The sequence below is a fragment of the Acomys russatus genome, chromosome 15, assembly GCF_903995435.1.
Source record: "Acomys russatus chromosome 15, mAcoRus1.1, whole genome shotgun sequence".
NCBI classification, from domain to species: Eukaryota; Metazoa; Chordata; class Mammalia; order Rodentia; family Muridae; genus Acomys; species Acomys russatus.
The window spans coordinates 62,263,729-62,286,524 of record NC_067151.1 but is presented as its reverse complement, the minus strand read 5'-3'; the positions used below and the strand labels follow the sequence as shown (position 1 = coordinate 62,286,524).

Sequence of the window (22,796 nt, the reverse complement as noted above, 5' to 3'; positions counted from 1 at the left end):
CCACTTCCCCCTGTCTTCGGCTTGACTAGCACCAGAATTAAATAAGCCAGTGCACTTAAAAGACCTTAAACAAAAATAAAAATAAAAAATTTAAATTAAAAAAAAAAAAACCTTAAACAAGCCAGGCATGGTGATGCACAGCACACCTTTAATCCCAGCACTCAAGAGGCAGAGGCAGGAGGATCTCTGAGTTCGAGGCCAGTCTGGTCTACAAAGTAAGTGCAAGATAGCCAGGGCTACACAGAGAAACCCTTTCACAAAAAACAAAGCAAAAGCCCTTAAACAGTAGCACTAAAATATTGCTAAATAGCTGGGCGTGGTGGCGCACTCCTGTTATCCCAGCACTGGGGAGGCAGAGGCAGGTGGATTTCTGTGAGTTCGAGGCCAGCCTGGTCTACAGAGTGAGTCCAGGACAGACAAGGCTACACAGAGAAACCCTGTCTCAAACAAACAAATTCCTGGGGAGAGGGAGAGGAGGCTCCTAAAGAATAGACAGGGGGATTCTGGGACTTCTTGAGAGCAAAAGTCTGGAGAAATGTGGCGCTAGAGCGCCACCTAGTGGCTCCCTGTCCTCTGCAGACCCAGGTACCAAGCTAGGGAGTCCTTTCCCCCCAACGACGCCCCCGCCAGCGCACACCAAAGAAGGGAACACCACCTGTGTGGCAGAAGCAGGGTGTTTGCTTCCTTGCTTTATTTACTCCATTCCTCTGCCCTTCAGTCGCCTTCTGGGGATAACACCACCACACTGTGAAGGGAAGGATTTACCTATCCACTGCGGTGAAATTTCGAGTTGTTCCCTGCACTTAGAGACCACCTCAAGTGGCAGTGCCCTACCCTGGAGAGGCAAAAGCCACCACAGAAGCATGATGAGATGGGGACATCAAGCTTGGGGACAGCTGCCTCCAAAGCTAACAAAACCCCAGGGCAAGTCTAGAGCCAAAGTCTCCAACCAGCGGCTCCAGGGTGGTTGTAGGACCTCCAGTCCACAAGGTGGCAGGCTCTGCTGTGGTCCTGGGGGGCGGGGCAGCCACACAAAAAGAGGACAGCTCTCTGGCTTCGGAATAAGAAAACTTCCCCAGCAGGCTCCTACACACTGCCTAGTACCCAGGGCCTTTCGCATTTGCATATATTTGCATAGACAGTTCAGTAGAGCCAGCTATGGCTTTTTTTTTTTTTCCTAGCAAAAAGTGGTTCCAGTGCAAGGCCAAGTGCTTTGATCTCTTCTGTGAAGGACATTCAAGGGCATTAAAGAGCCAAAGGGGCCCCACTGGACAGTGAGAGCATAGCTTCTAGGGTCACATAATTCCAGGGATCTTGAGCTGGGTGCATGCCAAGGCCGTTCACTGCAGCAGGGGCAGGGCTCAGCCACGGTGGTAGTGGTGGGGGTGGTGGGGGTGCTCCTCCCTGGGCCCCACAACTCTGGGGTTCCCAGAGTGCTTCTCCTTCTTCTTTGACCTGTGGGGAGACAAGGGATGGGACAGAAAAGGGCCTTTAGGAAACAATACCATATTCCAAGATGGGGACCTTAGCCCTGTTTCTCTGGTGGAAGCCAACTCAGGCAGCACCAAGCACGGGAGAGAATTCACTGGGGGTGGGGGCGAGAAGGGGCTCTGTAGGTGCAGGAAAGATGGGGGAAGGGGGTCCTAGCTCAAAAGGGGACCCTTCAGGACCACTGTAGCCCCTCATGGGAAGACAGGAAGTGTACCCAGAAACCTTTGCTAAGGTCTGGGTACCAGAAATGAAGAGAAGGGATCAAGCTGGAGACCTCTTCCATGCAGGCTCCAATGCCTTCAAACCCCCCTCCCAGCCAGACCTTGCCCCCACACCCCAGCTTCCCACCTCTTCTTCAGTGCCTTGTCTCCAAAGAAGTGGCTAAAGATGAAGTCCTCAAAGTCATCCACTTCATCGTCGTCACCCATCTCTTTCAGTGCCGCCTCCTCCAGGCTGTCCTCCAGGGCATCCACAAAATCCCGGAAGCAAACACGGTCATGTCTGAAGATGCCATCGTCTCCGAAGAAAGCAGGTGAGAAGGGCAGCTCTTGGGTCAGCTGCCTGGCCCAGGGCAGCCGCGCCAAGTATGATTTCAGCACAGAGGCCAGCTCCTGCCGCCGCACAGGAGCCAGCTCCACACCAAAGAGGGCTAGGCCTTCCTGCTTGGCACAGTCGGCCACACCTGAGCAGCCCTGAGGAGGCCGGTACTTGCGCCTCAGCAGCTCCTCCCAGGAGGACAGGGCGTCAGGGCTACTATCTTTCTCCCAAGAATGCTTCTGCCTTTCTCCAGAGTGGGGGCTCCCACTCTTCCTAGAGTGTACCTTGGGGTCCTGTTGCTTGCCATGCTTTCTGTTTCCAGATTCTTCTACCTTTGTCTTGTCCTTCCACCCGGCTGTGGGCTCCCTGCCCTCATCCCTCCAGCTCGTCTTCCTCTCCCGGCCAGACTCCTCCCTCCTATGCTTCCAGTGCTCCGCCTTCTGGTCCCTATGCCCACCGTGCCACTTCTCCTTTCCACTCCACTCCCTGGTACTCTGGAAATGGGGCTTTTTCTGGTGCCAGGCCTCCGAATCATTGGAAGACACCCCAGTGTTATGAGCCCAATTCTCTAGTCCCTGTAATGTCTGGGCCAACACGTGACCAAGTTCAACCAGGCCAGCGCGAGCTGGGGCTCCTCGGCCAGCATCCTGCAAGCCCCTCTGCAAGTCACGGTGCACAGACCCCAGCAGCTGCCACTGCCTCTGCAGCTCCTGCCTTAGGGCCTGGGCCTCAGCCTCCAGCCGCTTATGCTGCTCCAGTAAGCTGGGGTCAGGCTCCTGCCCACTGTGGCCTTGCTCCTTGGTGGCTTTATTACCCTCTGGGCCTCCACCCCAGTTGAGACACACGCCATCCACGCTCCGGACACAGTTAGCCTCTAGCCCTTGGAGTCGGGCCCTTAGCTGCTGCAGTTCGGACTCTAGAGCGTGGTGGGAGGTCTTGCCCTGCTGCAGGGCCTCCCGGAGCTGGGCGTTCTCCTCCTCCAGCCCTTTGGGCTGGTGTAACAGGCTCTGGAGTTCTTCTTTCTGAGCCTAGAATGTAGTTAGGAGCAGAAAAAAACAGGGGTCCTTGTCAGGGGGTGCACAACGCCGTTTGCCCTGATTCTATTCTATTTGCAATGTAGCTCCGTTGGTCGAGAGCCCACTTAGCATATGCAAAGGCCAGGGCTGGAGGCCCAGTGCTGCCTTGGACAGCCAGAAGGATTCCTCTTCACCCCTAATCTGAGCCAGTTCTTGAGATGGTCAAATCCTGCCCAGCGTCTATCCCCTTCCACAAGCACATACTTTTTGGACCCACCTTAACCACTATGTAGCCCTCCCTCCACCCAGAACAAACACCATGTATCGATCCTAACACTGGGCACGAGTCCCGGCATGTTCTTCAAATGCTCCAGAAGCAAAGGTGACCTGCCATGTAACACAGGGACACCCTTCCTGACATAGCCCTTAGCACGAGGGATGTGAACAGACCAGGAAGATAGCCTGACTACAGTGGCAAAGGGCCAAGGCTCCAAGGATCAGATCAGTAGGGAAAATTCCTTCTGGGGGCGCCCACTAGGACATATACCTGGGTGAAGGTGGCCAGATGAACCCCTCCCTTTTTTTTTTTTTGTTTTGTTTTGTTTTGTTTTTTGAGACAGGGTTTCTCTGTGTAGCCTTGGCCATCCTGGACTCACTTTGTAGACCAGGCTGGCCTCGAACTCACAGCGATCTGCCTACCTCTGCCTCCCGAGTGCTGGGATTAAAGGCGTGCACCACCACGCCCGGCGAACCCCTCCCTCTTGCTAGGGCGCACCTGCAGCTGGGCCTGCAGCAGCCGGATATCCTGGCTCTCCTTGGCCAGCTTGTCCAGCAGAAGTCCCATGTTCTGCAGGTTGGGGATACTGTCTGGTAGAACTGAGGCCTGCGGCTGCTCTGTCTCATCCTGAGGACAGACAAACAGCTGTTTCCTGTTCCCTCCCAGGCAGGGCACCTCAGCTCCTCCCCACCAGCTCCCACCACCACCACCTATGGAAAACCCACACATACCTGCCTGTTCCCCACAGTATCTGCCAACCCAGGCTCTGGCCCGGCATCTGGGAAGACCTGCAGCTCTGCTTCTTCTATGGGCCCTGTGGGCAAGTGGGCCTCTGAATGCAAGCCCATCATCCCTCTCCCAGTCACCCCTCCTTCCCTGAACACACCCCATGGCTCACAGGCCAGCTGAGCTAAAGGGACAGATGTCGCCCTGAACAGTTGACAGGTTCAACAACCGAGAAATCATGCAACTCTGAACGCCTGACCTGAGAGTCATGGCCCAGACAAACTCACATTACCAACCCAACACAGACAGCAAGCCGGGACCTCACTCACCAGTTTCCGGCTCCAGCAGCGCACCTGAAGATGGAGACAATCTGATGAGGCCTCAGGGAAGCAGGGAGCGGTCAGGGCAGCAAGGCAGGGCCAAAGGACAGGCTGGAGGCCCAGCTAAGGAGTACTACTCACCAGAGAACAAGAGGATCCCCAGGCCCAGAAGAGCCAGGGCCCCCAGGAGACACATGTTGAGGGAGATGCCCAGATCTCCACCTCCACCCTCGCCCTTGGCCTGGTCCTCCACATCCACAGACATCATGGGTTGGGCTGGGCCGGGCTCCCGGCCCCTCCGTCTCCGTAGACCTTCCACATCCACGTCGGTGTCCTCGTCACTGCTGGAGCAGCGGCACTCTTTCCAAACTGGGGGACGATGGGATGGGGATAGGGCGGTGAGGCAAGGGAGGCAGAGGAAGAGGAAGGAAGTGCAGCGAGCCCCAGCCCTGACCACTGAGAAGGCACATGAAGACTGCCCACGTAGGCCCAGGTACTAGCTGACTGGCCCTGTCCAGTCATCTACAAACACAAGAACCCCTTCCTTCTGAAAATCATCTCCTTTTTCTGGTGGCTCACATCAAGTTACTACACAGGGTGCCACCCTCCTGGGTCCCCTCTGAACTCCTTGGCCACTATGCTGTTTTGGCTGGTCCCTGTCCTAAAGCTCAGGATTTCCCCAGGACCTTCTCTTCCCTTTCCGCAAGGTCATAATCTCACTTCACTGACTTCCCCTCTGTGGCCTTCTCAGCGCCCCAGGCTTGCCTGTCGGACTGCATGTCCTCCTGCCACACTCTTCTGGGCCCCCCGCCCCCTGGTGAGGGGGGAGGGCATTCAATACATTACCTCCAAATTCATCTTTCCTGGTGTGCCCCCTGTCTCCCGTTCAGGCAGAGGTACACTGCTGCCTTTCCAGTTACCCTGTCTTCCCTCTCCATCCCACATCAGTAGCCGGACAGTTCTCCATTTGGTGGCCTCATAGTCCCTGCCTTAGGTCCCACCTCGGTCGGTTTGACTCCTGCAGCTGCCCCCTCAATGGCCCCAAGCCCAACCTCTTCCTCCCCTGACCCATCTTTGACAGAGGATGGAGGGGTGTGGGGAGGGGTCTCTCCTGTGACTTCTGCCACTGCCTTGGACAGATCGTGGGCTGACCCCAGTCTTCTGTAGATGCCAACACTTTGGGATGTTTTCTCCTGACCTACTCTATGCTCAGGGCTCTTCTCAGATGGCACCTCCAACTGTCCCTGCCTCTCTCTCATTCTTGCCTGTCCCCGACTGAGCTATCTCCCTCCCATGCCTTCAGGAACTGCTTGCTGGGTCGTACACCCTTCCTGCATCATTTTTAGCTCAGTCTGGTCAGCTTCTTACAAAACCCTTGAGCCTCTCACCAAAGCCCACCATGGGTCCAGAGCCAGCACAAGGAAAGGGGCTCTGCTTTTTGTTTTTGTTTTGTTTTTGAGACAGGGTTTCTCTGTGTAGTCTTGGCTGTCCTGGACTCACTTTGTAGACCAGGCTGGCCTCGAACTCACAGTAACCCGCCTGCCTCTGCCTCCTGAGTGCTGGGGTTAAAGGTGTGCGCCACCACGCCCAGCCTAGGCAAGGGACTCTGGAAATGAAGGTTATGTTCTAGAACAGAGCTTCTTTTTATTTGCTTCTTTCTTTCTTTTAATTTTGGGGGGCTGGAGAGACAGCTGTGGATGCTGGGAACCGAACTCTTTTTTTTTTTTTTTTTTGGTTTTTCGAGACAGGGTTTCTCTGTGTAGTCTTAGCTGTCCTGGACTCGCTTTGTAGACCAGGCTGGCCTCGAACTCACAGTGATCCACCTGCCTCTGCCTCCCGAGTGCTGGGATTCTTTTTCTTTTTTTTTTCTTTTTGTTTTTTGAGACAGGGTTTCTCTGTATAGCCTTGGCTGTCCTAGACTTGCTTTGTAGACCAGGCTGGCCTCAATTTTACAGAGATCGACCTGCCTCTGCCTCCCAAGTGGTGGGATTAAAGGCATGAGCCACCACGCCCAGCTGAACAGAGGTTCTTGACCTGTGGGTCTCGAACCTTTTGGAGGTTGAAGGACCCTTTCACAGGGGTCACCTAAGACCATTAGGAAACATAGATGTGTACATTATGATTCATAACAGTAGCAGAGAATAATTTTATGGTTGACATCACCATGAGATGAGGAGTTGTAGTAAAAGGGCCTCAGCACCGGGAAGGTTGAGAGCCACTGTTCCAGAAGCAAGCAGAGTGGACGCGCAGAACAGAGGAAAGAATCAGCCAAACATGGGCCCTCACTCAAGTACCTAGCTTCCCTGAGTCTCCCTGAGAGCCCTCGGGGTGACAATGAGGAAAGGGCAGGAAGTGCCAAGTTCATGGCGTGGGTCTCCTCATGTACTCAGTAGTGAGGCTGCACCTTCTCCTACACTATTTCATATTTATTTACTTATTTATTATGTATACAGTGCTCTGCCTGCACATACACCTGCAGGCCAGAAGAGGGCATCAGATCACATTATAGATGGTTGTGAGCCACCATGTGGTTTCTGGGAATTGAACTCAGGACCTTTGGAAGAGCAGTCGATGTTCTTAACCTCTGAGCCATCTCTCCAGCCCTACACTTTCTATTTTAAATTTTTAAAATGTGTTTCTTTTATCAACTGTATGAATGTTTTGCCTGCATGTGTGTCTGCATACCTTTGTGCATGGCCACGGACGTCAGAAGAGGGCACCAGAGGCCCCGGAAGTGGGGTTGCAGATGGTTGTGAGCTGCCATGTGGGTGCTGGAATTGAACCCACGTCCTCTGGAAGGGCAGCCAGTGCTCTTAACTACTGAGCCACCCTTCACCCCCCTCCATACTTTCTAACTGGTGGGAAGCAGAAGGGAAGAAGGGCCCTGACCTGCTTTAGGGCTTGAGGGCAGGTTCTGTGGATGGCTCTCATTCTCCAGGTCCTGTGTGTCTGGTCCCAGGCTCGTCACCACGGGAGTCTCCTGCAAATCCTCCTGGACTGCTGTGTCTCCAGGGGATTCCATCCCATGACCATCACCTTCCACGGAGCCCTAGTGTAGACATAGCTATGAGAAGTGTCCTCCCCACGCTCTTCCCAGCCCCAGGGAAGTGCCTCACCTTGGCCTTCTTCTCCTCTGGCAAAGGGGTACTTTCATTCTGGGAACTTTCTGTCTGGGAAAGCGTCTCTGCGGTGGAAGAGAAAGCCCAGAAAAACCCACTGCCCTGAACTGAACTTCAGTGCAGTCCTCTGACACCTATAGGGACCTCCCAGCCACATCAGAGTACAGCAATTCATAAAGGAAGTAACTAAAAGGAGACCCCTAAAGATAGAGGACAGCCTGTGCCCAACCCTCCAGGAGCCCGCATTACCTTCTTCAACCAAGGTCTCAGCTAATTCTTTGCCACCTGTCTTGGAGGGGTCACAAAGGGTCTGGGAGGCATCCTCAGATTCTGGGTCCATCCTGGGTTCTGGGCCCAGAGTCTCCACAGGCAGGTTCTAGCAGCAGCAGGAGGGAGATGCGCACTGAGATAGTTTGTCAGGACATCAGGACAAAACCAGGAGCAGGAACGCCCTGGTGCGATCCGAGGGGCTGGCTTGCATTCGGATACCCTAGCCCACTCTGGAGCTATCCGAAGTGTTTATTCCACTCAGCAACTCCCTAACCTTCCTATCTGCTCCAGAGGCCAGATTCCTATGAAATCACAGCCCTGAGCAAGGATCTGGAACCAGGGCAGTACCTGAGGGACACCAACAGTACCTGGGGTCTCTGACCCCTATCATCAGTGCTGCCCTCCTCATGAGCACCCCTAAAGCCGTTCTCCCCTCCGCCCACCCACACATCTGTCTTCTGAGCTCTCTGGTCTCTCCCATTGGCTTCCTCTTCTGCTGACAACCATCTCCTAGCAGCTATCAGCCAAGGCCCAACTACAGCCACAGCCAGCCTGACCCTGGGGTGCTGGCTCACAGGCTGCCCCTTTAGCTCTTGACTACTCAGCTTGGCCAACTTTTTCTCTGCATATAACCCCTTGGCAGCCTGCCGCCTGCTCACCCCACCTAGGGCTCCACTCTTCCTCCAGGAATAAACACACACACACACACACACACACACACATACCTTGTGTCTGTGTGTCTGTGTCCATGTAGGCACACACGGTACCACAGTATGAGTGTGAAGGTAAGAATGTGAAGGCCCTTGGCTAGGTGTTTGTAGCCCACACCTTTAATCCTAGTACACAGGAGACAGAGGTAGCTGGGTTTCTGCAAATTTCAGGCCAGCCTGATCTACATAGTAAGTCCCAGGCCATTCAGAGCTACACAGCAAGAAAATGGGGGGTGGGGGTACCTACAGTGTCAGCCTCACCTTCCACCTCTTTTGCGACATCTCTTCACTCTTTGCTGTGTTTAAAGACTAGTTGGCCCTTGGACTTGTGAGAGTCCCGTTTCCCATTTCTATCTCATCACAGGGATTACAAACGTGTACTACCGTATCCACTGTCAGTGGGGTTTGGGGATCTGAACTCATGGTCTTATGCTTATGTGGCAAGTACTTTACCCACTGAGCCACCTCTCCTGACCCTCCAAGAATATGAATATATTCATATATCTATTCACATATATATATACACACACATATATGAGATAGGGTCTCTCTCTGTAGCCCTGGCTGTCCTGGAACTCACTATGTAGATCAGGCTGGCCTCAGACTCACAAAGGTCCATTCCCTCTGTCTCCTGACAGCTGGGATTAAAGATGTCCATCACCATATCTTGCTCAAGAATAATTTTTTACCTCAATATGTTTCTTTGCAGTTTACAAATCACTTTTTTTTTTTTTTTTTTTTGAGACAGTCTCTCTGTGTTAGCCTTGGCTGTCCTGGACTCGAGTTGTAGACCAGGCTAGCCTTGAACTCACAGTGATGCACCTGCCTCTTGAGTGCTGGGATTAAAGGCTTGTGCCACCACGCCTGGCTACAAATCACATTTTTTCCCCTCAGGCTCACCCTTGCAAGGCAAGGATCACAATCCTGGTCTGGAGTGGAGGATGGAAGGGTGTGAAGCACTTGGCCCAGGTCCCCCAGCTGTCAGGAAAGGCACCAAGACAGTAGACCAGGGCCTACCTTAATCCCTGCCAGTCAACACTGGTCCTTGTGTTCTATTCTGGTCACTGCTGAGGTGACCTCCAATGGGCTCCTAACGGGCACCACCTCAAACTCAACATGTCTAAATGGAGCTCTGTGGCCTCTCTAGCTACTGTTTTGTATTCAATTTTTAATTTATTGATACAAGGTCACATGTACCCTAAAACTTGCTATGTAGCCAAGGATGGATGCTCCTGACCCTCCAGCCTCCATCTCCCAGTTAGTGGGGTCACAGCTCTACCATGTCCAGTCCCTCCTAGTGCTTCTAAGGAGGACCCTGCGGTGCCTTTGACACATCCCATCATCCCCTTCTCCCCAACCCACCAGGCCTTCTCCCTTCTTGGTGGGTATCAGGAGCCCTCTGGTTTCCTGCCCTGCCAACTGTCATCAGCATCGTCCCTGTCCCCACCCAGCCAAACAGAGACTTGGTGGCCTGCCAATGACACTGGGTGTCAGGCTGCTCTCCACCTCAGCAACCCTGCACCGGCTGCTCATCAGATGACACGTGGGCTGGCTAATTTTATGTCGACTTCACACAGGCTAGAGCCATCTGAAAGGTGAAAACGCCAACTGGGAAAAATGCCTTCACAAGATCAGGCTGTAGGCAAGCCTGTAGGGCATTTTCTTAATTAGCGATTGATGTGGGAGAACCCAGGTTGTCATTGTGGGTGTTGCTGTCCGGAGCTGGGGTTCTGGGTTCTATGGGCAAGCAGGCTGAGATCCATGGAGAGCAAGCCAGTGAGCAGCACCCCTCCCTGGCTTCCTCTTCAGCTCCTGCCTCCAGGTTTCTGTCCTGTGTGAGTGAGTTTCTGCGCTGACTTCTCTTGGGTGATGGGCTGTTACAAGAAGTACAGCATCAGCCGGGCGTGGTGGCGCACGCCTTTAATCCCAGCACTCGGGAGGCAGAGACACGCGGATCGCTGTGAGTTCGAGGCCAGCCTGGTCTACAAAGTGAGTCCAGGATGGCCAAGGCTACACAGAGAAACCCTGTCTCGAAAAAACCAAAAAAAAAAAAAAAGTGTAGCCTGAGCCGGGCGTGGTGGCGCACGCCTTTAATCCCAGCACTCGGGAGGCAGAGACACGCGGATCGCTGTGAGTTTGAGGCCAGCTTGATCTACAAAGTGAGTCTAGGACAGCCAGGCTACAGCCAGGGCTACACAGAGAAACCCTGTCTTGAAAAACCAAAAAAGAAGAGGAGGAGGAGGAGGAGGAGGAGGAGGAAGAGACTGAAATAAATCCTTCATCCCTAAATTGCTTTGGTCAATGGTGTTTCATCACAGCAATAGTAACCCCAAGACAACACCGAATGATGCCTCATCAGGCCCCTCAAGCCTATCTGTGGCTCCTAGGCTCCAGCTTACAGCATTTCAACATGGGTTACAGCAGGTCTCTTTAAGACGGCCTTATCCTAAGGCTCTTCCGTCTCCTCAACATGCTCCCCCTTGTTACCTTACTCTTGCTGGTCTCACACCAGAAGTCCCTTTTTGCTTCATTCAGCTTACCTATCTGGTCCCTTCTTCCCAGATTGGTCCAAACTCCAACACCAGGCCTCTGTGCCACATCTCCTCCCCGGCACTGGAGCCCCATAAGAGCCAGCAGAGGCTTTGCAGTGACCATCAGGACCAAAAGGACAGGCCTGATCCAGAAATCAGTGTGTGGAGTCAGACCAACCCAAGACTTCCTCAGAGGTCCTGGCGAAAAGGACAAAGGGAACCTCAGTTCTATGTCCTTGTCCAGGGGCAGACTTAGCAATTCTGGTCTACGGCTGGAGCCAGTGCCTCGAAGGAGTCAAGCTTACGGTTTCTGGTGACCCGACTCTTTCCCCTAGACTGTGGTTATCAACCCTATGGCAGCTGGGTCTGAAGTGTCCTGTGTTCTCTGCCAACACTGTCTGATTTAGCTCTCTGCTGACCTTGGCCATATCCCTCTGTAAATAGTATATACGATGCTGTACTTTTTAGACAGGGTTTCTCTGTGTAGCCTTGGCTGTCCTGGACTCCCTTTGTAGACCAGGCTGGCCTCGAACTCACAGAGATCCGCTTGCCTCTGCCTCCCAAGTGCTGGGATTAAAGGCGTGCGCCACCACCACCCGGCTTTTGATGCTGTACTTCTTTTTTTTTTTTTTTTTGGATTTTTCAAGACAGGGTTTCTCTGTGTAGCCTTGGCCATCCTGGACTCACTTTGTAGACCAGGCTGGCCTCGAACTCACAGCGATCCGCCTGCCTCTGCCTCCCGAGTGCTGGGATTAAAGGCGAGCGCCACCACACCCGGCTGATGCTGTACTTCTTAATAAGCTTGCTTGGCATCAGCCATCAGCTTGTTCAAGACCTCCTGGTCCCAGCTACTGCTTTTGTCTTCGTTATCCCCAATGCTTGATGCTCTCACTCAACTCCTTGCAGTACTAGTGGACCCTTATTCCTGCAGGTTCCGGTCAAAGCAGTCCACCCCTGTAGGAATCCCCACCCCATGTAGTTCCCAGACCCGCTCTTCCTACCTCAGAGCCAGCAAGGACCCAGCTATTGTCTGAGTCTGGGCAGGAGGCCATAGTTGTAGAAGTCCAGGGCTGCTAGAGTGGCCACCTAAAGAGAAAAGCTCTCTTAAGAATGGGAGTCCCAGCCAGGTGTGGTTTAATCCCAGCACTCAGAAGGCAGAGGCAGGCAGATCGTTGTGAGTTCGAGGGCAGCCTGGTCTGCAAAGGGAGTCCAGGACAGCCAAGGCTACACAGAGAAACCCTACCTCAAAAAACAAAACAAACAAACAAACAACCCAACACAAAAAAACAAGAGCCAGGCATGATGACACATGCCTTTAATTCCAGCACTTGGGAGGCAGAAGCAGGCGTTTTGCTGTGAGTTCGAGGCCAGCCTGGTCTACAAAGCAGAGTTCAGGACAACCAAAGCTACACAGAGAAACCCTGTCTTGAAAAACAAACAAGGCTGCAAGGGTGGCTCAGAGGTTAAGAGCTCTGCTTACTCTTCCAGAGGTCCTGAGTTCAATTCCCAGCAACCACATGGTGGCTCACAACCATCTGTAATGTGATCTGATGCCCTCTTCTGGTATACATTCAGACAAAGTACTGTGTACATAATAAATAAATCTTTAAAAAAAAAAAAAGAAAAAGAAAAACAAACAAACAAAGACAAGAATGGGAGTTTGCAGCTGGGCCTGGAGGCGCACACCACACCAATGGCCAGGATTGCCACTCAGGTGAATGGGATCAGGCCAGGCTGGAAGCTTTTTAATACTGAGGGCCCAGCAGTCCACCTGGATGTACATTTAGTCAGTCTCACCTACGCTCTCTCTCAACCTTAACTTCGGCAGAGTTTGATCTTAGGCACCTAGAAAGTGACTGGGGAGAAGGGGGGCTCGTGGTGGCAATCACCGTCCATAAACCACATCAAAATTGCAAAAATAAAAAGGTGGTGGGGCAGAAAATGGAGCTCTGGTGCGGTGCCTTGCTGTTACAGGATTATTTGGTTATTGTATGTAGAAAACCTGTTAGCAAAATATAAAACCTAAATAGATAGTCTGTCAGATGCAGCTAGGTGTGTCCTGAAGAGATGTGCGGTTTGGGTGTGCCTCTAAAAGCCTCCACAGATAAGGGTGCTGAAGAATGGAAAGAAAGTTCCTGCTTATTTTAAGGCTGGTTGCTTGGGAGAGGTCTGTGGTCTGTGCCCTATGACCCGAGGCAAAATCAACTGGGTGGCTTCAAGCTACCCCACTGTAAAGGTGAAATTGTTCGGCCCCTGCTGATTTGGCTTGGAGCCTCCACACCCACCATGACAGTTACATGGTTTCAGCCTGCCAAGTGTGTAGGGGGAGGAGCTAGAGATTTCTTTGATAAGCAATTGGACCCTTTTTTTTTAGAGCTTTCTCTCTCTCTTTTGGCTTGGAAGAGCCTTCCGTAGGCATAGAGATAAAGATCTTCTCTTTGGGTTTGCAGGAACAACAGAGAAATTTGCCTGGGGGCTGGAAAAATGGCTCAGAGATTAAAGGCACTGACTGTTCCTCCAGAGGTCTGGAGTTCAATTCCCAGCAACCACAACCATCTCTAATGTGATCTGATGCCCTCTTCTGGCTTGCAGGTGTACATGCAGGCAGAACACTGTATATACATAACATAATCATCATCATCATTATTATATCTTAAAAAAAAAAAACAACTCAGCCGGTCAGTGGTGGCATTTGCCTTTAATCCCAGCACTTGGGAGGCAGAGGCAGATGATCACTGTGAGTTTGAGGCCGGCTTGGTCTACAAAGCAAGTCCAGGACAGTCAAGGCTACACAGAGAAGTTCTGTCTCCAAAAACAAAAACAAGGGCTGGAGAGATGGCTCAGAGGTTAAGAGCACTGTCTGCTCTTCCAGAGGTCCTGAGCTCAATTCCCAGCAACCACATGGTGGCTCACAACCATCTATAATGTGATCCGGTGCCCTCTTCTGCCATGCTGGTGTACATGCAGGCAGAGCACTGTGTTCTTAATAAATAAATAAAATCTAAAACAAAACAAAAACAACCCCCTCCCCTAGAATTCTAGGAAAGAACACTAAGGAGCCTTCATGGTTTTGGAGGAGCTCAAGAGAAAGGTAGACTAGCTGGGTAGGGTGACAGAGAGAGAAGGAGATTTCTAAAAAACTAGTGGTGTGGAATCAGACTTGTAAATAGATAACTTGTATACAGTTCAGAAAACAGTTACCTTGCTGAGTTAGTGGGTTTTTACCTCAGTTTACACTGGTCTTTTGTTTGTTTGTTTGTTTTTTGAGACAGGGTCTCTCTGTTAGCCCTGGCTGTCCTGGACTCGCTTTGTAGACCAGGCTGGCCTTGAACTTACAGAGATTACACTGGTCTTTATTGGTATAAATATTAAGCAGTTACTGTTAGGATTCCGCTTCAGTATGCCTACCTGTGATGTCATTGCCTACCTGCCATGGGGGTGTGGCCCTATCCAGGGCTATATAAAAGGACAGTCTTACCTCACCGCCCCTCCCTCTCTGCCTCTTACTTTTCCTCCCCCCCTCTCTCGGGTACCCCTTCCCCCATTTCCTTCTCTCCCCGTGCTCATTTAATAAACCTCATATTCTAATATCTGGCATCTGGTACCTTATTATCTTATTGCCTATATCTTAATTTATAAAAGTTAGACCTTGCTAATGAGCTTGAAGGGCAGCTAGGCGTACAGTGTCACCCCCACTTCCAAAGACCAGCATAAAGCAAGGCTGTGCCCTCAGGCAAGAGGATGGAGTGACAGACAGCTAACCCACCGAGTCCTGGACTGTGGTCTTCAAAGGCAGGTAAGTGACTGCTTCCCCAGTGGCAGAAAAGGCAGAATGTGGAATTGGACTGCACCAGCCAGCTCCTTATCTACTCTGGCTGGGTTTAAGTCCTGCCTGATTACTTTAAAAAAAAAAAAATGTCTGTGGCTCTTTAAGGGTCAAGATTCAAGTCCCCAGACAGGTAAAGGATATCTAATGGTGTCTTCCTCAATGCTCATGTCTCTTAGATACTGGCACCCATGCCACACAGTGACAACTGCAAGGACCTCCCTATACCAAATCCCAAAGGACAACCTACACCCCCACCCCCCCTTCCAGTGACACCCACACAGTCATCTTCAGCTTTCTGCTCTCAGCCCCTCCACTGTCCTGCCAGCTCCCCCGTTCCCAGTTGCTGTGTGTGACTGCTAACAGGTGGCAGCAGGAAGGAAGTAGCAGCAGCTTGAGCAGAAGTCCCTGTTTATCCCTGGCTGTTTACAGCCTGCTCAGGTCCTCCAGAACTAAGCACCATGGCAACTGCGGTGATGATGTCAGGCCCACCGTCTCCATGGAAACCAGCAATGGTATGGTATTTGGGTCAACAAGACAAACTTTCTAAAAAAGCTAAGCAGGAGACTTCTTTGGGACTCAGGGTCCCAAACCGTGATACCAAAAAAGCAATCCCTGCCCTCCCAGGCCAGCAAGCACATCGACACCTTATTAGGAAGCCCGGCTAAGAAGTCAAGCCGCCTGCTTCTCTGCCACCCTTCCCAGCGGTGTTTTCAGGGCTGTTAGTCTTTGACCTCTAAGAAGAAAACCCACTTCCCTATTCTCCCCTTTTCACGCAGGCCGGATTCAACAAAAACATGTTAACATCTGACTTGTGGTGTTTCTTAAAGAACCAGCTAGAAAGGGAGTAGTCTGTACAAAGACAGGAAGGCTGGCTTGGTACGCAGCGCATCCTCTCTAGCGGCCTTCTCTGACCTGGAACCACTAGAACTCGCTTGATTGCCTGAGTTCCTGCTTCGGAATCATCTGTCTCCTTCCTTCCCCGCCCTTCTGCCCTGCGTTAGGCAGTGGACGCCGAGGGGGGGGGGGTCCCAACTCCTTTTATACAGCTCTGCCCTCCTTTCTTATCTGGTGATAAGGCTGGGGTCTGTGGGGGGGCCATTCCCAGCCAGGGCTTTACCTGACCCAGCTCCGGCTTCAGTCTTCAGCTTAACTTGTTGCAACCTCTCAGGGTTTCCAGTCCAGGAAGGGAAAAAAAAAAAAAAGGGAGGGGGAATCACGTGGCTAGTATTTGACCAGTGAGAAGTCGGCTTCTCCGAGGGGGTGTGTGAGGGGGAACTTTTGACCAATAAAAGCTGAAGGGAGGGAAGAGAAGATCTACTCTGTACCTACCTATGCGTTAGTGTATCTTTTGGTGGGTGAGTGTGGTCCCTAGCAAACTAAACTTGGGGAAAGGAACCCTCTCTCTTTTCCAAATGTCTGGTATCTGGTAGGAAGACCTGAAACTGAAAGGTGCTGTCTGATGAGATAGCAAGGACAGGTGCCATGTTGGCCCCAGGATAGACAGAGACAGCTGCTGGATGGGGGATGGGGTCCAGTGTTAAGTTGTGGGTTTAGAAATAGCCTTCCTGCCACTCCTAGCCACTCCGACTCAGACTGAGGATGCCACTACTTTGAAAACAGAGGACAGCCAAGTGTGGCCGTGCCACATCTTCAACCCCAGGTCTTGGGAGGGAGGCAGAGGCAGGGGCACAGGCAGGTGGGAAGGTGGATCCCTGTGAGTTCCAGATCAGCCAGCAGACCTATATAGTGAATTCCAGGGCAGAGAGGGCTAGTGACAGACAGACAGACAGACAGACAGACACACACACACACACACAGCGCCAGGAGGATGGCTCAGCTGGGTAAAACCTCCACAGGTGCCCTGCCCCTCAACACATCATACACAGACACAAGGTAATAAATTTTAAACAAAAATTAACGTTGGAAGGAGTTTCTTTTAATCCCAGCACTGGGGAGACTGAAGCAGGAGGATGTTCACAGCCAGCCTGGGTCACAAAGCAACACTGAACAAATGCCAAACCCAAACCAAACCAAACCACAAATACAATGAAAGAACAGAGGCAGAAAAACATCCACAAATTAAATTCAGGGCTGGATGTGACTCAGTAGTGGAGCACTGTGATTTGCAGCATGGAAAATGAAGCATTCAAAAAGAAAGAAAGAAAACGAAGCATTTAAAATGTTTAAAATTTTTTGACTGTTTTCCTGGGTGTCTGTATTGTATCCCCTCTGTATTGTATCCCCTGGAACCAGCGTTATTAGATGGTTGTGAGCTGCCATGTGGTGCTGGGAATCGAACCTGGGTACTCTGTAAGAACAGCAAGTGCTCATAACTGCGGAACCATCTCTCCAACCAAATACTCAAAAAAAAAAAAAAAAAAAAAATACACACTTGTGTATGGGGACACTCACATGCTGTGCATGGCACACCTGCAGCTGGAGGACAAGCTGCCAAGTCAGTTCTCTCCTATTACTACATGGGCTGGGGGACTTAAATTCTCAAGGTTTGGCCAAAAGTATCTTCACCTGCTATTCTCCATGGGCACTCCCAAAATAAAATTTAAAATTGTAAATCTGCTGACAACAGATTCTGACAGGCGAGGAACACAAGCGTAAGGCCTGAGCTCAAGCGCTGAGGCTGGAGGCTGTCTCCAACTCCGGCTGGCTTCCGGCCTAGGCCAAAGGCAAAGGTCCTCACACTGAGGACACAGTGGAGGAGGGAAACTGGGGACCTCAGCTTAGAGCAGGGACACCCTTGCCCTCTAGGCATCCTCCTAGCCCAGACACTTGGCTTATCCCAACATTCTTGCAGATTAAGAAAGGAGTCCTTGTTTGGATTTTCAAGTCATTTTATTAATCCAATCGTACAAAAAGATCCTGTAACCACATCTCTGGCCAACCCACTTTCTTCCCAAAAAATCACAGAAAGAAACAAGGGGGCAGACCCTCCCCGGGAGCATGTTACAAACCATGGATACAACAAAAAGTAACAACAGGTAATAGGGGCAAACAGAACCACAGCACAAGACAAAGCTAGGCCGAGGCCACTATGTATGTAGTCAGTTGAGGGGCACAGTATAAGAGGCAGGTCCAGCCTCTTCCTCCTCAGCTTCAAAGGCTGTCCCCTCTGAGTGTCTTCTTTCCCTGGGCAGGGATCACAGAAGTGGGAAGGACATCACACAGGGCAGCCTTGGTTACCCATGCCTAGTGCTGGGCACCTCACACTCTCTCAAGCTTGCCTTCCCTGCCCATCTGAGGAATGGGCGTATGGGCCGGCTGGAAAGAGGTTAAGTGCAGCTGAGGGGGCCTCCTGGTCAGGCCCCAGTCCCATCGGCAGCAGGGAGTGCTACAAAAATAAAAATAAACCAAGCCTAGCTGCTGGATCACCAGGCCCAAGATGACATCACAAGATAAAAAAGGGCAAGCAGAAAACTTGCGGTTCTTTTAGCTTTGAGGATCCTGCAGCTCACCTCCATCCCCTCCAAAGCCATGGCGGGGCCACACCTGGATCCTTTTATCAGGGAGAAGAATGAGGCACAAGGGCTCACACCTTTCCAAACATTCCCCTGAGGCAGAGGAAACGAGGGCACCAAGGGCTGAAGAACAGCGTGCCATGCTGTGCACCAGAAAGCTGGGAGAAAGGGGGCAACACCTCCCGTCCAGACTGCAAGGGGAGCCTGAACTTCAAATATTCTGGCCAGTCAGACCATATATCCCGATTTTTGGCAAAAACATGGTCAGTGAAAGAAAAGCACGAGAGAAACTGAGAGCCAACCCGTGACTTTGGTATGAGGAAGATGTCTTCTCAGCATCTCTTAGCGACCGTCTGGAAGCCCCAGATAAGCAGCTGCCCCAGTCGGGAATTCTCCTGCTTCTTCAAGGTATTTGGTGCTCTGAGAGGAAACGAGTTAAGGTGGGTCCAGGGGAAGCAAAGGGCAAAACAGAGGAAGAAAAATCCCTGTTTGTTTCCAGGACCCACACAAAGGGCTGTTATCTGAGGGATTGAAGAAACCTTGAATGTGTGACTCCAGAAGCTACAGCCAGAGCTGTGGGCTACACAGGTGTTGTAGGCACTGGTGCTAGGGTCGTCGTCATCTGCACACGGGACGTCCTTGCCCTCTGAGACTCCCTCAGCTCCTTTTCTCTTGGAGCCTCCAGTTACGACTCTAGGAATGGCTCTGCTCAGCAGGGCTTTCGTCCCCTGCATCGCTGAAGGTCTCAGGGCACAAGTTCCCAGAACTAAAACAAGTGAGCCACGCTCTTCTGCCTGCCCGCCTCAGTTTCTGTTTCTGCTCCGTGGGGATGGGACACCAGCGGCAAACAAGGAGCGAGAGCCACAGAATCACTCTGCAAGAGCGTGGTGGGAAATGTGTGCTTCCCCGGGCCATTGTGCACCAGGAGTCACCCATCGTTAGCAGCCACCAACTGCCCCATGCCCTCTCGGATGTAGACAGACTGGATCTCCTTGGTCTTGAGGCAGAGGTCACAGGCCCAGACGGCAGAGGCCTCGGTGGTTAGCAGGCCGTAGGCACTCTCTGTCATGCCGGTGCACTCGCGGTGAAACCACTTCTGGCAGGAAGCCTCACACAAAATGGCATCCTGGTCATCGTTCACTTCGCTCCGACAGGCACCACAAGGGTACACCAGGCCTGGGGGAGGCTGAGGCCCTGAGCCTCCGCCTGCCTTGCCAGGGGGCGCCAGGCTATTGGCATCTGGAGTGCCCCCACCTCGACCACTGCTGCTTGGGGGGAAACTAGGCTGGTTCCCATTCACGGCAGCAGCTGGGGAGCCTGAGTGGGGCTCCTGGGGAAAAGCAGTGGGGGCAGGTGGGTTCAAGGGCTTTCCCCCATCCTCGCCACCAGGGCCAGGAAAACCAGAGTCTGGACCAGGGAAGGGGCTTGTGTTGGGAGGCAGGCTGGGGAGTCCCTGTCCAGGTCTCTGAAGAGAAGGTCCAAAAGGTGCTCCTGGCTGGGTAAAACGTTGAGGGAGAGGAGGAGGACCCAGCTCCCCTCTGGGAGGCTGTCCCATGGTGGGCGAGATCATGGGACCAAACCCCCCCACTGGGCCTGGCATCATCTGCCCACCAGGCGGGCTAAAGTTTTGGCCCAGAGACTGGTTGAAGGGTTGACTGGGAAAGTTCATGTTGCCTGGGGGCGGATAGCCAGGGCCCTGAGGAGGCATATTAAAAGCCGGGCCCATAGGGTTGGGAGGGAAAGGAGGGGGCTGTCGGCGAAGTGGCTGTGGACCCCCTCCTCCAGTGCCATAACCTGGGGGCACCTGGCCTGCCATGCCTCCCTGCACACGAAAGCCTCCAAAGGGCACAGGACTGCCAAGGAATGGAGGGCCTGCACCCCCCACCTTAGGGGCTCCGAAGTCATCCTCAAAGGGGTTAGATGCGACCAGATGATCCACCATTGGAGTTGGCGGTGGTGCAAACTCCGTCAGATGTGAGTATGCTGGACCCTAGTGAAAACAGGAGGAAGAGGATAAAAGACAGAGAACCAAAGTGGGAGAGCCCCACAAGCACCATGCACTCTTCAGAGGCTGGAACTGCTCAGATCCAAAATTGTAGTTGACCTTGGAACACGGTAGAGGGTGGAAGACGAGTCCACAGTGCAATGACACTGTTTTAAAAAGAACCCAACAGAAGCCAGGCGGACAGGGCTGAAGACGGCTCAAGCCACTGAAATCGCCAAGTGGCTAAGAGTACGCATTTGATTCCCAGAAGCCATGTTGGAGGGATCAACCGCCTCAAACTCCGGCTCCACAGGGATCACATCTCTGGCTTCTTTCAGCACCTACACTCTTACATACATATGTAAACAGAATAAGGTAATTTTAAAAAATACAGCCCCGAGGTGGTGGCACATGCCTGTTAATTCCAGCACTCAGGAGTCAGAGGCAGGTGGATCTCAGCGAGTTCAAAGCCAGCCTGGTCTACAATGCTAATCCAGGACAGCTAGGGCTACACAGAGAAACAGAAACCCTATCTCAAACAACAAGACAAAAAACACACCAAAACCCAGGTCTGACTCCAAAGCAGCCCTTTTTTTTTTTTTTTTTTTTTTTTTTGGTCTTAGAGAATTCAGACTGACTCAAGCTCAGTTTTGTAACTGGGGATAACCTTGAAAACTTCTCCCTCTTCATCCTCCTGCCTCAGTCTCTGGGGTAGATATGAACTGTTGCACCTACCTGGTTTACATTTGGCTTTTTGAGACAGGGTTTCTCAGGGTAGCCCTGGCTGTCCTAGAACTCCCTCCGTAACCTGGCTGGCCTTGAAAACTCAAGAGATCTGCCTCCTGAGTGCTGGGATTAAAGGCTTGAGCCATGACCACCCAATTCAAATATTTAACTTTTGTTGTTGTTTCATTTTGTTTTGTTTTTTGGAAGACAGGGTTTCTCTGTGCAGCCTTGACTGTCCTGGACTCGCTTTGTAGACCAGGCTGCCCTCCAACTCACAGCGATCCCCCGCCTCTGCCTCCCGAGTGCTGGGATTAAAGGTGAGTGCAACCACACCAGGCCTGAATATTTAACTTAAAAACAAAAGACTCCTTTCTTCTCAATTTTTGTAACAGGAACAACTGTTAAAGCATTATAGTATTACTGTGACACTTGGAAAAGACTGAGTTAGCTGGGCCTGGTGATGCAGGCCAGTAATGCCAGCACTTGGGAGGTTGAAACAGGCAAGCCAAGATGTCCAAGCCAGGCTGGGCACCTTTTCTCAAAAAAAGTAAAGGTATGGCTGGAGAAATGGCTTTATGAGCACTTGCTCCTCTGGCAGAAGCCCTGGAGCGGGGCTCACAGATGTCTGAACCTGCAGTCTCTTCTGACCTTTATGGGCACCCAGCACTCATCCTGAGGGGCCTGGGCACTGCAGAAAAGCCAGTATGGCGGTGCACATCTGTTCCCCAAAAAGAAGGGAGGTGGGTAATTCCACCTTTTCTTTCTCCTGCACCTCGGGGGTGCGGGGGGGGGGGGCCCAGCCGGGTAGACAGCTAGACCAAGGAGGAGGGGCTTCTGGGAGACTCCCACCACAGACCCCCATTTACCTGAGTGTTGGACTTTCTGCGCTTCTTTTCAGGGCTCTTCATTTGCAGACCTGGAAGAGCAGCAATAGGCAGACGGAGGCAAGTTTTCCTGAGGTCTCTACAGTCTCCTTCCTCCCAGCCACTCTCCAGACTCTAAATTCCACGTACACTTGCTTACTTATTTAGGAAACAGGGGTGAAATATAAAAAATGACCAGTATGACTCCACCCTCAGCTGCAGCTTCCTTGAAATCAAAGATACCCCCATCTCTTGGAACTACCAGACTCCCGTGCTTTCTGAAGTCAGTGTCGCTCCAAAACCTGAAGTGATCTGTTGACACCTGTCCCCAACCACTAACCCTTCTCACCTGAGGATACTTCCTGGCTCCTAGGCAACCTCCCCCATCCCCCAACCTTTCCACCCGAGAGGCTCCGGGGTCCATTCGACAGCCCTTTCTCCCCCGCCCCTCTCTGCTCTCTCACCGGCCTTGCCCTGCTTCCTCCCGGTGCTGGGCGGCGCGGGGGGCGGGGCGGGGCCGCTGCCTCCCTCCAGCTTGTCCGGTGGGGGCGGCGCCGAGGCGGCCATGGATTGGGGGACCCGAGTCAGCGTCGGTGGGGGATGGAGGCGTCCTCAGGCCGCACCATCGCCCGGAGGGGAGTCTGGGGCAGCGCGGCCCCCCAGCCCAGAGCTGCAGCAAGCGGTAGTCACGCTGAGCGGGGGAAGCACAGAGCCGGAGCACCGACTGCGCGCCTGCTCCAGACTCACCGCCCGCCCGCGGCCACAGCGACCGGAACCGGAACTCCAATGGGTCGCCACCACCGAGCGCGGTGGGGAGGGAAAGCTGGGAAGGGCCCTGACGCCGCACCCAGGAAGGCTGGGCCTCGCCACGCCACTCCTCCGAAGCGCGGCTGTCCACCGCCCGGTAGCTGTGCGGGCCGCATC

The 22,796-nt window shown here is 52.5% G+C and overlaps 2 protein-coding genes across 3 annotated transcripts; both read right to left on the bottom strand.

Moving 5' to 3' along the window:
* Positions 1-658: 658 nt before the first annotated feature.
* Pbxip1 (PBX homeobox interacting protein 1) lies at positions 659-12,104 on the bottom strand. The gene is made up of 10 exons (XM_051157550.1): positions 11,999-12,104; positions 7,736-7,862; positions 7,484-7,551; positions 7,257-7,416; positions 4,509-4,736; positions 4,377-4,400; positions 4,053-4,135; positions 3,820-3,948; positions 1,840-3,056; positions 659-1,455 (listed from the first exon to the last, which is right to left on the bottom strand). Exons 1-10 carry the CDS (start codon positions 12,047-12,049, stop codon positions 1,362-1,364), a joined length of 2,181 nt encoding a protein of 726 aa, XP_051013507.1. The 5' UTR covers positions 12,050-12,104; the 3' UTR covers positions 659-1,361.
* A 7,054-nt stretch (positions 12,105-19,158) lies between these two features.
* On the bottom strand, positions 19,159-22,647 carry Pygo2 (pygopus family PHD finger 2). Of its 2 annotated transcripts, none has more exons than XM_051157549.1 (3): positions 22,337-22,647; positions 21,876-22,031; positions 19,159-20,289 (listed from the first exon to the last, which is right to left on the bottom strand). In XM_051157549.1, the coding sequence occupies exons 2-3, from the start codon at positions 21,915-21,917 to the stop codon at positions 19,228-19,230; spliced, it is 1,104 nt and encodes a 367-aa protein (XP_051013506.1). In that variant the 5' UTR covers positions 21,918-22,031; positions 22,337-22,647; the 3' UTR covers positions 19,159-19,227. The 2 variants fall into 2 exon arrangements, with proteins under 2 accessions (XP_051013506.1, XP_051013505.1); XM_051157548.1 differs by having other exon boundaries at positions 21,876-21,925.
* Positions 22,648-22,796: the final 149 nt, after the last annotated feature.

What these genes read in the sequence shown, in the direction of transcription:
- Pygo2 (XM_051157548.1), bottom strand. Translation starts at nt 22,439, where the DNA reads ATGGCCGCCTCGGCGCCGCCCCCACCGGACAAGCTGGAGGGAGGCAGC. An exon ending in GAGGAAGCAGGGCAAGGCCG is followed by an intron (nt 21,926 to 22,336) that starts GTGAGAGAGCAG and finishes CTGCTCTTCCAG; the next exon opens with GTCTGCAAATGAAGAGCCCT. An exon ending in GCAGAAAGTCCAACACTCAG is followed by an intron (nt 20,290 to 21,875) that starts GTAAATGGGGGT and finishes TGTTTTCACTAG; the next exon opens with GGTCCAGCATACTCACATCT.
- Pbxip1 (XM_051157550.1), bottom strand. Translation starts at nt 12,049, where the DNA reads ATGGCCTCCTGCCCAGACTCAGACAATAGCTGGGTCCTTGCTGGCTCT. An exon ending in GCCCTCAAGCCCTAAAGCAG is followed by an intron (nt 4,737 to 7,256) that starts GTCAGGGCCCTT and finishes ATCGTCCCCCAG; the next exon opens with TTTGGAAAGAGTGCCGCTGC. An exon ending in GACAAGGCACTGAAGAAGAG is followed by an intron (nt 1,456 to 1,839) that starts GTGGGAAGCTGG and finishes GTCTCCCCACAG; the next exon opens with GTCAAAGAAGAAGGAGAAGC.